A 16,836-nucleotide genomic window follows, 5' to 3' on the forward strand; every position below is an offset into this window, starting at 1 on the left:
GTACCTGTGTGCAAAGCCTACAGCCTCTGACTCTTTAGTCAGAGGGTGGTGAACCTGTGGAATTCTTTACCACAGAAGGGAGTGGATACTTTGAAGGCAGAGATGGATAGATTCTTGATTAGTACGGGTGTCAGAGGTGATGGGGAGAAGGCAGGAGAATGGGATAGGATGGAGAGCTAGATCAGCCATGATTTATTGGTGGCGTAGACTTGATGGGCCAAATGGCCTCATTCTGCTCTTATCACTGATGATCTTAGCCATTGGAATTTCATGGTTCTTCAGCTTCAGCTTCTCTTCAAAGAGCATTCTCAATGTTAAACAATTAATGGACTCTTATGTTAAATATTAGAATTACTTCTACTAATTTTATTCAAGACATTTACTGTCAAGTTATAATGAAAATTGTAAAATCGACATAAACTGCACTTTCCTTCCATATTTTTGTCATTATTCATCAGCTAACACAATCCTTGTATTTTTGTGCAATCACATTAAATTTCTTTATAGCTCCTTAAATATGGTAATAAATGTAGAGAAGTGTTCAGATAATTTGAGCGTTTTAATAAAGGATTTTTGTTTTTAGCAAATCATACCAGATGTATGATCATAATGCAAACATATTTTAATTAAATCTCTTCTCTGTAAATATACTTCAGGGAGGCATACTGTAAAATCCAGGTTGACACATTTATTTGGAATACACCTAGATATTTATTCCCTCAGGTGAGGATAGAAATATTTCTTTGCCTGTAACTGTTGAATCCATACATTGCACTTCAACATGTAATAAGCAGACATTATCCTTTTGATTTCTTGTAAGTCTTTAACTATCATCTTAATAGTCTTGCCCGACACAAAGATTAAAATTGCAGCATAATGAGATAAAACCTCACTTAAACAATGTTTAATACAGTGCAATAAAAATGATTTATCACTTCATTATCTCTGCCTCGAACATTAACTAGCAATATATTGTTTAGGCAAAGCAAGGAACAGAAAGTTAGAACTAATTTACTCGTGCGGCACTTAACAAAAGGAAAGTTCTGTGAACGAAGATCGTTAATCTTCAATTCCCCTTCATTTAAAAATGCCCTTGACCCTCTTCATCACGGAAACATTCCCCAATCTAACACCCTTGATTGAATTCCTCTAATTTACTTTCTTTATCTGAGTTATAAGGTTGGTTTGAATTGATTTTTTCTATGCAGCAAAGAAGATTATTGAGAAATCTCATTGTACTCATATTTTCTAGAAGGAGGCCATTTGGCCCATCAAATCTATGACAGCTCTCAGAACAATCCCAACAATCCTATTCCCCATTCCTTTGCCTGTCACCCATTCTCATACAATTCCATTGCCACCCCTCTGATTCTCCTAGCAACCATCTATAACAGGGGCAATTTACAGTTGACATTTAGCTCGCAACCTTTGGGATGTGGTAGGAGACTGGAGCACCCAAGGAGATCCAAGTGCTTGTAGGGAGAACTCACAGACTCCAGACTGGAGAGGGTGCAGAGGAGGTTTCTCAGAATGCTGCCTGGATTTGGGGGTATTAGCTACAAAGAGAGGTTGGACAGACTTTAGACCACTGACAGTTGAGGGGAGACCTGATAGACGTATATCAAATTATAAGAAGCAGAGATTGCTAGTCAGAACCTTTTTCCCCAGGGTGGAAATGTCAAAGACTAGAAGGCATAGCTTTGTGGTGGGAGGGAGCATAGCTTTAAACTTTAGATATGCGAGTCAAGTTTTTATTTACACAGAGAGTGGTGGGTGGTGGAGGCAAATATAATGGTGGCATTTATGAAGCTTTTGCAGGGAATGGAGGCAAACGGATCACGTCCAGGTAGATGAGATTAGTTTATCTTGGTTTATTCACAAAATGCTGGAGTAACTCAGCAGGTCAGGCAGCATCTCGGGAGAGAAGGAATGGGTGACGTTTCGGGTCAAGACCCTTCTTCAGACTGTACCAGCATCTGCAGTTATTTTCTTATAGTTTATCTTGGTACTGTGTTCAGCGCAGACATTGAGGTGTAGTATTCTATGTTCGCACTCTTTGTCTATAAGAGTCTTTCGAGGGAAATGAGGCTCTTGGAAAGTGCAAGGAAATGGGACTGCTGGGATTGCTCTGTTAGGTACTGACATAAACCCAGTGGGGCTCCTTCTGTGCCACATCAATTCCATGATTCTATGCAACAATCTGCAGGAGGAAATCAGCAGGTCAGGCGGCATCTTAGCGGGTAAAGTGATTGCCCACATTTTGGGTTGAAACCCTGCATGGGGATTGAGAGTGGAGGGGGAAAAAGGGCAGTATAAAGAGGAGATGGGTAGTGGTGAGATAGTGGCCAGAGCATGAGGTCTCAAGATTTGCCATTACTTTCAATGTTATTGAAACTAAACTCCTCAAACTCACAGATTGTTGTGAAACTGTGATAATGCTTACTGATACGGTAATACTTGTCAAACAGTGTGCAGAAATGTTCACATCATTGCAATGTATAATTAACGTTACTTTTCTGCCCACAATTTTAACTTGGATAATTTTCTTCTGCTAGCACAGTTGAGAAGTTTAATTTGGACTGCATTCCCCATTTACTGCCAGGTGTCAATATATAATAATACTTACACAATTTCAAAGTTGTAAATTCGTGAATATCTGTACTGCACTTCAAATATAAGCTACATATATTAACATCTGCATAATTATGGATTAATTACCAAGGTTCAAAGAACACTATTAATATTTCATTCAAGTTTTCTTTCTTCATTAGCTGATGCAATGATAGTGCCTGAGATCCAGGGAAAGGTTTATCCTCAATAAATAATTACAGAATGCTTAAATACATTTTTTAGAACCATGATTAGCTTTTATCTTAGTTTGGAGCATGTCTGATTAGTTTAATCCAAAATATCATGTTTGAACATTTATAGCCATATTTCTCAAGTGACTGACAAGTGAAATGTAACTTAACCAGTAGAGGAATAATGCTTGAAAATATAAAGACATTAAGGAACAGAGATTACACAACAGGGTGCATAATAATGAAGTTCAAATAGCTTGGGTGCTTCAGAAATTAAATCTAATTTTTCAACACTGATTCATAAAGCTGTCAGTGGGTTTGTGGGATAACTTGAATGAAGCTATGCCTCTGAAAATGTGTTACAATACCGTTTTTTTGCAACAGAATTTTTTTTTAACCTGCTGTTCTGTTCTTGGACATTATCTTGTACATTTATCAAACTTAACTATGCATTATCAATTTGAATGATTTTTTTAATCATTTGATTTATTGTTTATATTGACAGGTGTTAATAGAAATGTTTTAAATGATTTAAGATGAATCAGGGGAAAAACATGAACAAATAAAGACTCTCTGTACTGCAAGTATATAATAGGCCAAATATGACATCTTAAAGTTTCACTATGGCAGAGGATCTTATTAAATAGAGCAGCAGGTATAAGAGGCCAATGGCTTACTCTAGTTCTATTTCTTAAGTTCTAACGTTTCACCAACACCCAAATTCGGCCCGATTCAGTCATCTGATCTTTTGTATATTATTATTCAGTTCAGTTTAGCTTAGAGATGCAGAAAGGAAGCAGGCCCTTTGGCTCACTGAGTCCACACCGAACATCGATCAACTGATCATACTAGTTCTATGTTATTTCGCTTTCTCATCCACTCCTTCTTCACGAAGGACAATTTACAGTTGACCAATTGGGAAAACACCAGAGCTGGCCTCATGGACTGCTTGGCGTGAAGGTGATCTCAGTGTCGTTAGCTAAGGAATTCAAGTATTTAGACTCTGAGTGGCAAAGATGGCAATAAATTTCCAAATCCAAACTCTCTTGCATTACCTGGAAGAGAATTTGCAGTAGATGGCATCCCTTGGTTAACTTTGTCTTTTTAGTTGATAGAAGTTAGAGTCAAAGAGTCGTAGAGTCATATAGCACGGAAACAGGCCCGTAAACCCAACTCATCCAAGTCGAACAAGATTCCCCTTCTAAGCAAGTCCCATTTTCCCACATTTGGTCTATATTCCCCTCAACCTATATTTGTCCAAGTGTCTTTTCAATTTTGGTTTTGCACCTGCCGCAACCACCTATTCTGGCAGCCACCACCCTATGAGTGAAAATGGTGTCCCTCAGATTCCTATTAAATCATTCCACTTTCACCAATCCTCGCCAACTTAGATTGTGAGTTTATGACCAGCCGCTGAAGCAGTTTTGGCTTCCTAAATGTACAGTAAACATTTGCACCTTCATTCCTCTGCTCCCCGCTGCAGTGGAATTTATTTAATTCCCTTTCGAATTGTCTAATTGAGTTAATGTTCAAAATATATGCTCTTTCTTCCAACATCTGATCTTACCATACAAGTTGTTAGACTTTCTACTTTTAATTATTTTTTCAATATAAATTTCTGATTATCGTAATAAAATAAGCTCTTCTCACAAGATGCTAACTAAATATGGCTTCCTGAATTCCTGGAGTCATGACCTCAGCTTGGAGTACTGTCTTGTCAGGATAATAGCAGTTCTGTGCTATTGGCAAGAACAAACAAAATTGACTCACCTCAACTTTATAATTCAGTTCAGCATGCAGCCCCATTCATTATTGTTGAAATAATAACTAGATCAAACAGTAAAAATAACAGGCATTCATTATCTAACAGCCATATCATTTCACTGTTAGACTAAATCAAACATTAAATAACAATTATATATAGAGTTTCACAGCTGCATTTGACATTAAAATGTCAAGAGGTTTCATAGAACATAGAACAGTACAGCACTGGAACAATGCTTGTGCCGAACATGCTGTTAAATGAATGTGATTTCATTTGCCTGTACATGATCCATATCCCTCTATTCTCTGCACTTCCATGTGCTATCTGAAAACCTCTTAAACGCCACTATCATATCTGCCTCCACCACCATCCCAGGCAAGGCGTTCCAGGTCCCCACCACACATTGTATAAAAAAAGCTTGTGCCACACATCTCCATTAAACTTTCCCCCTCTCTCGGTATACCTAGGCACTCTAAAGTTAAACTTTTCCACCCTGGTAAAAAAGGTTCTGACTGTCTATCTAGGCCTCTCATAATTTATATATTTCCATCAAGTTTCCCTTCAATCTTCGACAATCCAGAGAAAGCAATCCAAGTCTATCTAACCTCACTCAGTAGATAAAACCCTCCAATCTAGGCAACATTCTGGCAAACCTCCTGTGCACCCTCTCCAAACCCTCCTGTGCACCCTCTCCTCTTTCCTGTAATGGGGGATACCAGAATTGTATGCAATACAGGTGCTCCTCAGCTTCCGACGGGGTTCCGTTCCGAGAAACCCATCGGAAACCGAAACTATTGTAAGCCGAAATGCATTGAAAACGCGCGATCACATGCCTGGAAACGAGGGGCGGCTCGCTAAGGGTCGCTGCCGTTTGCACCATTGCAAAGTCGAACTATCGCAAGTCGAACCATCGTAACCTGGGGAGTACCTGTACTCCAAATAAAGTTTTGTAAAGTCCGATCAAAGGCTTGTCTTCAAGAATATACAATATGTCTAGAGATAATTAATAATTTCTAGGCCTGCACCACAGATGCCCTGAACAGAACAAAACAGAACATTAGATTTTAGATTTTTTTTAGATTTAGAGATACAGCGCGGAAACAGGCCCTTCGGCCCACTGGGTCCGCGCCGCCCAGCGATCCCTGCACATTAACACTATCCTACACACACTAGGGACATTTTTTTACATTTGCCCAGCCAATTAACCTACATACCTGTACGTCTTTGGAGTGTGGGAGGAAACCAAAGATCTCGGAGAAAACCCACGCAGGTCACGGGGAGAACGTACAAACTCCGTACAGACGGCGCCTGTAGTCAGGATCGTACCTGAGTCTCCAGCGCTGCATTCGCTGTAAGGCAGCAACTCTACCGCTGCGCCACCATGCCGCCAACATCTCAGCGATGTGGCAGGTGGTGCTGCTGCCTCACAGCTCCAGCAATCGGGGTTTGATCCAAAACTCTGGTGCTGTCTGTCCAAAGTTGCTGCCCCTGGATGATTCGTTTTCCCCCACTTCCCAAAGATGAGCTGTTTGGGTGAGTTTCTTGGTTACAGGGAAATAAGTGGGGGAATGAGCTTGGTGGAATTGCTCCTAAACGTCACTATTGTATCTGTTTCCACCACCACCTCCACCGCTGGCAGTGCATTCCAGGCCCCCACCAATCTGTTAAAAAAAACGTCCCACACATCGCCATTAAACTTTCCCCCATCATCAAATAGCCATACCCTCTCGAGTTGAACATTTCCACCCTGGAGGAAAAAAGATTTTGACAATGCTCTTTGATCTATGCCACTCATTATTTATATATTTCTATCAATCCTCCCCTCAACCTCCAATATTCCAGAGAAAGCAATCCAAACCTAACGTCGGAGGTTGGTGGAATGGGTGGATTGGAGGGATGACGTGGATTCAATGGGCCAATTGTCTCCTGCAATGGAAGGAAATACAGCCGACATTTGTGCTTCAAGTAGAATTTTAACTTTCTGCAATGAATTTTCTAAAAACCTTTTCTTAGCTGCCGAGTCACACTTTGCAGAACGGTCGATAATGATATTTTTAAAATGAAAGCAGAGTGAGTTAATTTGGCTTCACGCTGAGCAAGCTGAAAGCTTACCATGAGAAACAAGCTGGGATTGCCACAAATTATGGCAGGGCTCTAACAACAATTTGGAGCCCATGTCAGGCACTTTTCTAGGTTTTATTTAAGACTGTACAATATATAGAATAATTCTGCAAACAGCTGCTTCATTAGTAATACTATTAGTGTATATAAGATTAGCTGAGATATTGAATTAGCCATTAAAACTCATTGGGGTATATTAGTAAATTACTAGACCAGAAAGGATCCAGTTTTGATTTTTAAAAAAGGTCATTGCCTGTAGTGTTAATTGTTCGCTCTCCACAGACGCTGCCTGACCTGCAGAATATTTCCTGCATTTTATCATTTTAATTTAGAAAGATTCAGGATCCTAATTTAGCAGGTATCCCTGATACTTGCTAAATTAGGGTAGTGAGAATGATGGTACATTGAGCTTCAGTGCTCACCTGTTTAAAAAAACAGACAGGATGCCTGCTCCTAGTCACTCTCAAGCAACAGACTCCAAAACACAAGAGATGTTGTGGTCCGGAACAAAGAACAAACCTCTGGAAGAACTCGGTGAGACAGGTAACACCTGTGGGATACACACAATTTCAGGTTGAAACCTTGCATTAGGACCCCTAAAGCTGAACAGGTTGGCGCAAAGACAATTACTGAGGAAGGACAGGGCTGTGGTAGCCTTAGTAAGAACATGGTCAGACAGCAACAGATGAAAAGAAATAACAGAGCGGTAACAACGTTAGAGAGAGACTCACAGACCCTCGGACAAAGAAAGGATGAAAACCTCTTAAAAATGGGCCAAAATGAGACTAGCGTGGAGCAGTAATATGGAGAGACACAAGAGATGCTGCAATCTGCAGCAAAATAACTGATCCCAATGCAGTCTTGATGCAGGGTTTCAACCCAAAGGTTGACCATCCCTTTGCCACCATAGATGCTGCCTGACCCGCTAAATTCCTCAAGCAGTTGCTTTTTGCAGCAAATGGCAGACTTCGGCAGGACATGCATGGATGTATATATGTAGAATGATCCTGAACTCTGCTGAAATATCTTGATTGTCTGCAATTTCTAAAAAGGTTCCCACAAGAAGAATATCCATTTGGAAATCTAGTTAGCAACCATGGAAATGTGTTCAAGCAGGACCTGGGACATACTTCCTGCTTCTATTTCTTTTGTTATAGTCATGGAGTGATACAGTGTTGAAATAGGCCCTTCGGCCCAGCTTTCCCACACCGATCAACATGTCCCATCAACACTAGTCCCACATGTCTGCATTTGGACCATATCCGTATCCATATACCTGTCTAATTGTTTCTTAAAAGTTGGGATAGTCCCTACCTCAACTACCTCCTCTGGCAACTCGGTCCATGCACCCACCACTCTTTGTGTGAAAAAGTTACTCCTCAGATTCCTATTAAGTCTTTCCCCTTCACCTTAAACCTTTTGTCCTCTGGTTCTCGATTCCCCTACTCTGGGCAAGAGACTCTGTGCGTCTCCCCAATCTATTCCTCACATGATTTTATACACCTCTATAACATCACCACTCATCCTCCTGCGTTCCAAGGAATAGAGTCCCAGCCTGCTCAACCCCTCCCTACAGCTCAGACCCACGTGTCCTAGCAACATTTGTTCTTAGAAACCCTAAGATGGTAAGTAAGAGGATTTTCAAGGAAACCATCAAAGTAAATATTTTTCTGAGGTACATAAAATGATTCATGGTGTCACTAAGATATTTTTTGCTGTTATTGTGTTGGATTGAACTAGTGTATGGGTGATCATAGGTCGGCATGGAGTAGGTGGGCCGAAGGGCCTGTTTCCACACAGTATCTCTAAACTAAACTACAGGTATAAATACAATTGATAGGGTGAAAAGATTACACTGCATGATTGCCAAACTAGATTTCAATGTATCAATCCCAAGGAAGCAATAAAGTGCAGAAGAGAATGCTCAGTCAGTCTCATAATAATTGGCCACAATGCTCTCAAGTTGAGAAGAAAGCAATAAACAATGGTACAAAACTGGATGTGCAATAATTGGATACTTGACATTGTACAAATCAAATATTTTTCATAAAGCAGTAAATGTGTTGCTGTGGCTATCAGATAAAAATTTATGAATAGATTAGGAATGTTTATGTAGTTATCGTCATATTTTTACAAGGATTACAATAATATCATGATATCAAGAAAAATGGTTGGACATGTCAAATCCAGCACAGCAGCTAGGCTTTTTGATTCATGCAGCAAGTTTTTCAAATATAACCTTCTGTGTGAACAATTTGAATGAGCTGCAATTGAAGAATCGCGATAGATGGATGCTCCAATGTGAACACTACAGGAGCTAATTTCCCTCACATTACCTGAAGTGCAAAGTATTGTGTGGTGTAACACGCAGAGCAATATCAAACAGCCTCTTATCCACGTTCAATTCTTTCTGCTCAATTTGCTCTGCAAGTTACATCCAGGTGATCCTTGGTACCCAAGAGCAACAAAAGGAAATCGCCTCTGGTGGTTGTATTTTATTGATAGATGAAACAGAATAGCAAGTTATCAAAATTCTGCACTTTATCTTCACTCCAGTCCAGCAGATTATCTCATGGCAGTTTTATTGCTGTTTGATTAACATGTACAGTCTCCTTGGCAATCTGCAGTCTGCACATCTCATCTGTCAGTGTGCAACTTTGAACAAGTGTCTCTTTGTCCTACCTCAACAGAGGTACCGTGAAGTCTGTATCCAAATGACCAAAGAGGCTGTATACTTAATCTATTTATTTGTCAAGTACGTCACCTCTTTTGCTTTTGTTGGTAGCCCTAATTCATAAAGAAATTAAACTCTAGCCATAAACCCTTCATCTGTGTTTAAACGTAGACGCAAGGAATTGCAGATGTTGGTTTACAAAACAAACCTCAAAGTGCTGGAGTAAATCAGCAGGTTCGGAAACATCTCTGGAGAACATCAATAAGCAATGTTTTGGGTCTTGATCCCTTCCTTGTGTCACACCTGTGCACACGATTTTCCCTTTCCTCTTCCCTTCATCCCCTTCCTCTATATTCCTTCCTCTGGCTTCACATTTCATGTCTCTTCTATCATCTCACAGTTTTTGTCTTTTAATCTCTGGCCTTTGTCCAACCATCTGCCAGTCAAAACCTCCTCTCACTGTTCCATCTATGACTTGCCATGCTTTGCCCCACCCTCACTTCTCTTCCACATTTTTCCCCCTGACTACAATCAGTCTGAAGAAGGGTCCCAACCCAAAACAACGTTTATCCATGTTCTCCGGAGACACTGCCTGGCATGCTGAGTTACTCCATCACTTTGTTTATCCACTATGAGCTTGCAGTGAAACTTCTGAAACTGCCATTGGTATCAGAACTGTAAAGTATACATACGATCAATGAGAGGGTTTGTTGTGTTACTGTTAAGCATTCATATAACATATAACATATAACAACTACAGCATGGAAACAGGCCTGTCCGGCCCTACCAGTCCACGCCGACCATTCTCCCTGACCTAGTCTCATCTACCTGCACTCAGACCATAACCCTCCAATCCCCTCCTATCCATATACCTATCCAATTTACTCTTAAATAATAAAATCGAGCCAGCCTCCACCACTTCCACCGGAAGCCCATTCCATACAGCCACAACCCTCTGAGTAAAGAAGTTCCCCCTCATGTTACCCCTAAACCTTTGTCCCTCAATTCTGAAGCTATGTCCCCTTGTTGGAATCTTCCCCACTCTCAAAGGGAAAAGCCTACCCACGTCAACTCTGTCCGTCCCTCTCAACATTTTAAAAACCTCTATCAAGTCCCCCCTCAACCTTCTACGCTCCAAAGAATAAAGACCCAACCTGTTCAACCTCTCTCTGTAGCCTAAGTGCTGAAACCCAGGCAACATTCTAGTAAATCTCCTCTGTACCCTCTCCATTTTGTCGACATCCTTCCTATAATTTGGCGACCAGAACTGCACACCATACTCCAGATTCGGCCTCACCAATGCCCTGTACAATTTCAACATTACATCCCAACTTCTATACTCGATGCTCTGATTTATAAAGGCAAGCATACCAAACGCCTTCTTCACCACCCTATCCACATGAGATTCCACCTTCAGGGAACAATGCACAGTTATTCCCAGATCCCTCTGTTCCACTGCATTCCTCAATTCCCTACCATTTACCCTGTACGTCCTATTTTGATTTGTCCTACCAAAATGCAGCACCTCACACTTATCAGCATTAAACTCCATCTGCCATCTTTCAGCCCACCCTTCCAAAAGGCCCAAGTCTCTCTGTAGGCTTTGAAAATCTACCTCACTATCAACTACTCCACCTATCTTAGTATCATCTGCATATTTACTAATCCAATTTGCCACACCATCATCCAGATCATTAATGTAAATGACAAACAACAGTGGACCCAACACAGATCCTTGGGGCACTCCACTAGACACTGGCCTCCAACCTGACATACAATTGTCAACCGTTACCCTCTGGTATCTCCCATTCAGCCATTGTTGAATCCATCTTGCAACCTCACTATTAATACCCAACGATTTAACCTTCTTAATCAACCTTCCATGTGGAACCTTGTCAAATGCCTTACTGAAGTCCATATAGACAACATCCACAGCCTTGCCCTTATCAATTTCCCTGGTAACCTCTTCAAAAAATTCAAGAAGATTAGTCAAACATGACCTTCCAGGCACAAATCCATGTTGACTGTTTCTAATCAGGCCTTGATTATCCAAATAATTATATATATTGTCCCTAAGTATCTTTTCCATTAATTTTCCCACCACAGACGTCAAACTAATAGGTCTATAATTGCTAGGTTTACTTTTAGAACCTTTTTTAAACAAAGGCACAACATGCGCAATGCGCCAATCTTCCGGCACCATCCCTGTTTCTAATGACGTTTGAAATATTTCCGTCATAGCCCCTGCTATTTCTGCACTAACTTCCCTCAATGTCCTAGGGAACATCCTATCAGGACCTGGAGACTTATCCACTTTTATATTCTTCAAAAGTGTCCGTACCTCCTCTTCTTTAATCCTCCTAATTTCCATCACTACTCTACTTGTTTCGCTTACCTCACATAATTCAATATCCTTCTCCTTGGTAAATACCGAAGAAAAGAAATTGTTTAATATCTCCCCCATTTCTTCCGGCTCAGCACATAGCTGTCCACTCTGACTCTCTAATGGACCAATTTTATCCCTCACTATCCTTTTGCTATTGACATATCTGTAGAACCCCTTGGGGTTTACTTTTACATTACTTGCCAAAGCAGCCTCATATCTTTTTTTCGCTTTTCTAATTTCCTTTTTAAGATTCCTTTTACATTCTTTATATTCCTCAAGAACCTCATTTACTCCCTGCCGCTTATATTTATTGTATATCTCCCTCTTTTTCCGAACCAAGTGTCCAATTTCCCTGGAAAACCACGGCTCTTTCAAATTATTATTCTTTCCTTTCCACCGAACAGGGACATAAAGACTCTGTACTCTCAAAATTTCACCTTTAAATATCCTCCATTTCTCTATTATATCCTTTTCATAAAACAACAATTTCCATTTCACTCCTTTTAAATCCTTTCTCATCTCCTCAAAATTAGCCTTTCTCCAATCCAAAATCTCAACCCTTGGTCCAGATTTGACCTTCTCCATAATGATATTGAAACTAATGGCATTATGATCACTAGACCCAAAGTGCTCCTCAACACATACCTCCGTCACCTGACCCATCTCATTTCCTAACAGGAGGTCCAACACTGCCCCTTCTCTGGTAGGCACCTCTACGTATTGCTGCAAAAAACTATCCTGCACACATTTTACAAACTCCAAACCATCCAGCCCTTTAACAGAATGTGATTCCCAGTCTATATACGGAAAATTGAAATCACCCACAATCACCACTCTGTGCTTACTACTAATATCTGCTATCTCCTTACATATTTGCTCTTCCAATTCTCGTTCCCTATTTGGCGGTCTATAATACACCCCTATAAGTGTTGCTAAACCTTTCTCATTTCTGAGTTCCACCCAAACAGCCTCCTTAATCGAGCCTTCTAGTCTGTCCTGCCAAAGCACTGCTGTGATATCCTCCCTGACAAGCAATGCAACACCCCCACCTCTTGCCCCTCCGATTCTATCACATCTGAAACAATGAAATCCTGGAATATTTAATTGCCAATCGCAACCCTCCTGCAACCATGTTTCACTGATCGCCACAACATCATACTTCCAGATGTCAATCCAGGCTCTAAGCTCATCCACCTTTCTTACAATGCTCCTAGCATTAAAATATACACATTTAAGGGACCCATCATTTCTTTTTCTCAGTTTATTTCTTTTCCCTTCTTTCTCTCCTACATATTGGGTCTGAGTGTTTCCCTTTTCTGCCTCCTGCCTCACACACTGCCTATTAGCTATCTGTGTTTGAGTCCTTCCCCCCAACCGTACTAGTTTAAAGTCTCCGCAGTTATTTTAGCAAATCTCCCCGCCAGGATATTGGTTCCCCTCGGGTTCAGATGCAACCCGTCCTTTTTGTACAGGTCATACTTCCCCCAGAAGAGTCCCAATGATCCAGAAACTTGAAACCCTGCTCCCTGCACCAGTTCCTCAGCCACGTATTTATCCTCCACCTCACTCCATTCCTATTCTCACTATCGCGTGGCACAGGCAGTAAGCCTGAGATTATTACTTTGGAAGTCCTTTTTTTTAACTCTCTTCCTAGCCCCCTGAATTCTCCTTTCAGGACCTCTTCCCTTATCCTACCTATATTGTTGGTACCTATATGTACCACGACCTCTGGCTCCTCTCCCTCCCCTTTCAGGATATCCTGGACACGCTCAGACACATCCCGGACACCGGCACCAGGGTGTGTTTCTTTAGTTAGATGCTTATGAACTAAGTTTCCACCTGGATTTCATTATGTTCATGAAGCTTGTACTAACATCGCTCATTCTTGCAGATGTTGGTGGATTTTTTGAGTCTGGGACCTGGATTCGTTACAACTTCCAGTCTTCTGTGGATTCCCCCAAGGAGCTCAAGAGTACACTGCAACCAACAAACTCCAACCTGACCTTGACCAAAGAGGACCTGGTTTTCAGTTTCAGCACGACCAACACCCCCAGCATCCTCCTGTACATCAGCACCTACTCACCGGATTACATGGCTGTTATTCTGAAACACAATGGTGAGACAGCAAATCTTTATTTTTAATTTTTTTTGACAAATAATCCAGGGGAAATGATTGTTGTGTGACTTTTGTAATCTTAGAATGTGCAACAATTTGTGAATCATCTTTTAGATATGTGACATAACATGATTACTTATCATGGAGGAACTGCAGACGATGGAATCTTGTGTAAAACGCAAAATGCTGGAGTAACTCAGTGGATCAGGCAGCATCTGCGTGGGGAAATGAATAAGTGAAGTGTGACCCTTCTTCAGACTGATTGTAGAAGGGGGAGCAAAGTGGACAAATAACATGGGGACAAGACAAAGCCTGGCAATTGAAGGGTGGATTACTTATCAGTTTGATTTGTCTTTCGCCCAAGATGCTACCATAACAGAAATGTTAACCTGTTTAAAATAAATGAATAAATGACTAATCACTATTGCAAAGTGCCCTTCCATTTTAGAGAGATCATACATATGCGCACCAAGAATGTGGTGACAGTAACTTAAATTTATTTATTTATTAAAATGACAGATTTAGAGTACTGAATGCAGTGGCCTCTCTCTGTACCGGTACACCACCGCAGAATGAACCAGTTTTCTTCTACCTCTGCACATATGTCCTTCCATTTCTGTACACCCTTTAAACTCATGACATTTAGCCTATAATACTTCTTATCAACCTTTCTGCCAAAAATGAATAACTTCACACTTCTCTGTACTAAATTTAATTTGCCCCAGTCTTTGTCCCAGTCTTTGCATGCCCTTTTTTACCAGTCTGTTATTGTCTTGCTCATTATTTAACACACTCCCGAGCTTTGTATCATTTACATATTTGGGAATTCCACCCAGTGCACACAAATTTAAGTCACTCAAAATAAATCATAAAAAGCAGTGGTCCCAACATTAACCTCTCAGAACATGAATGTCCAACATCCTCTCTTCAGTTATTCCTACTTGCTGATTTCCATTTAGCATTCTATTTTTGCTGCCACTGGATTTTTAATTGCCATGGTATCAATTTTGCTCACTGACCTTTTCCATGGCATTTTATTAAACAGCTTCTGAAAACCCATGCAGACTAAATCTACTCCATTCTCTCCATCACAAAATTCAATTGTTAGTCAAATGTGATTTGCCTTTTAACAAATCAATTCTGGCTCTCATTTATCAATTTAATTTGATCCAAAAGCCTATTAACATAAGACCATAAGACAGAGGAGCAGAATTAGGCTTCTCTGCCCATCAAGTCTACTCCAACATTCGATAATGGCTAATATGTTTTTCCCTTTCAGTCACCTGCCTTCACCCCATAACCTTTGATGCCCTTACTAAACAAGAACCTATCAATCTCCGCTTTTAAAATATCCATTGTCTTGGCCTCCACAGACACCTGTGGTAATGAATTTCACAGATTCACCATCCTCTGGCTAAAGAAATTCCTCCTCATCTCCATTCTAAAAGTACGTCCTTTTTATTCTGAGGCTGTGCCCTCTGGTTCTAGACTCTCCCAGTACTGGAAGCATCCTTTCCATGTCCATTCTGTCTAGGTCTTTCTTTATTTGATAGGTTTCAATGTGACTCCCCCTCATCCTTCTAAACATCCTCTGTTTCTAACATGTTCTTCACTTTTGAGACCAGTGGTTTCCTGACATGTCCTTATTTCTGAAAATCAAGAAAAAATGTACAGGCTGGAAGTCTAAAATCAAAGCGGAAAATGCCAGAAACACTCAGCAGGAGAGGTCACATCTGTGGAAAGAGAAACATGATTAACATTTTGCTAGAAAAACATCTTTCATTAGAACTGAGAAAGAGGAAAAAAAACATTAGTTTTAGATTGCAGATGATGGTCACATGAAAGGTTAATAGGGAATATTCCATACAAAGTGAAGCCAAGGTTACCATGAGGATAAGCTATTGATGAAGTAACGATAGTGTTGGTGTAGCGGTAGTTTGTGTTAAGAGGTGACTGATGGTTAGTATGGACTCAGTGGGCTAAATAGACTGTTTCTGTACTGAATCTATGATTTATACTCCAATCTAGCTGATGGGTGAAAGCAGGCAGTTAGAAAGAAATAACATGAACAAAGGTCCTTATAAGTTGTGCGTTGAGTTAGAGAGTGATAAAAACACAAACAGAAGAATTTAAAAGCTGGACAAAATGATAAGCGGGCCTTCGATGATAACAGAGAGAAAACAAAAACTGAGGCAGTATTATAGATGTGTGGGCTACAGCAAAACTGGTCTTATATATACTATTTTATAGTTTTCTGGCACATACCCATATCTAGGGAGGACTGAAAGATTAGGGCAAGGCTCGTACAACCTTTTCTCTCACCACTCTCAGAAGCCTAGAATGACCAGGTGACTTGTTTAAGGATAGAGGCCTTTCTAGTACCTTCTCCTGATAAATGTTAAATCCATCTATTATCCCAGCTCCCTCCCATCATCCTGCGATTTTAGCAGTTTTTTCTCCCTTGGTAAAAAACGATTATAGGTAACTCATTAAGTATTCCAGTCATATCTTCTGCCTCTAGGCTTTTATCACCCTTTTTAAAATCTCTAAACAGCCCCATCGCCTACTAATTACCCTCACTGAACAGCTGGAAACTTTGGTAAAGGCAAGGAAAGCCAAGGGCCATGTATCTCAAAAATTATGTGAAGTTAAAGTTAGCAAAAACTGAGCAGTGTTTCTATGAGTGCATTGTCAATCTTCCTGTGGCCTGTTCAGCCAGGAAGACACCGTCTGAGGAGTCTAAGTGATGCCAATACCAGCGAGCTGTGGTCCTGGAGTGATGCATGTAGTTTGGTGCATGCAAAACAATGAATGCAGCCAGCAGAAGACAGAGCTAAGCAGTCCCACAGCAAATGGATGAGATCAAATCTTTGCAGTCCTGCCATATGCAGTGAAGAATAATGGTGACAATTAAACCAAGCAATGAGAGGAGTGAGCTCCAGGAATATGCTCGTCCTCAACTACTGTAGAGTT

General features: G+C 40.6%; 1 protein-coding gene across 1 annotated transcript in view; it reads left to right on the forward strand.

Moving 5' to 3' along the window:
- Positions 1 to 16,836, forward strand: part of LOC144604190 (contactin-associated protein-like 2) — a 1,366,128-nt gene that overhangs the window by 1,248,657 nt on the left and 100,635 nt on the right. The window contains exon 19 of the mRNA XM_078418400.1: positions 13,639 to 13,863. Coding sequence (XP_078274526.1) covers positions 13,639 to 13,863 — 225 coding nt within the window. The remainder of the gene's footprint in view (positions 1 to 13,638; positions 13,864 to 16,836) is intronic.

This window comes from Rhinoraja longicauda, chromosome 2, assembly GCF_053455715.1.
Source record: "Rhinoraja longicauda isolate Sanriku21f chromosome 2, sRhiLon1.1, whole genome shotgun sequence".
Lineage (NCBI taxonomy): Eukaryota > Metazoa > Chordata > Chondrichthyes > Rajiformes > Arhynchobatidae > Rhinoraja > Rhinoraja longicauda.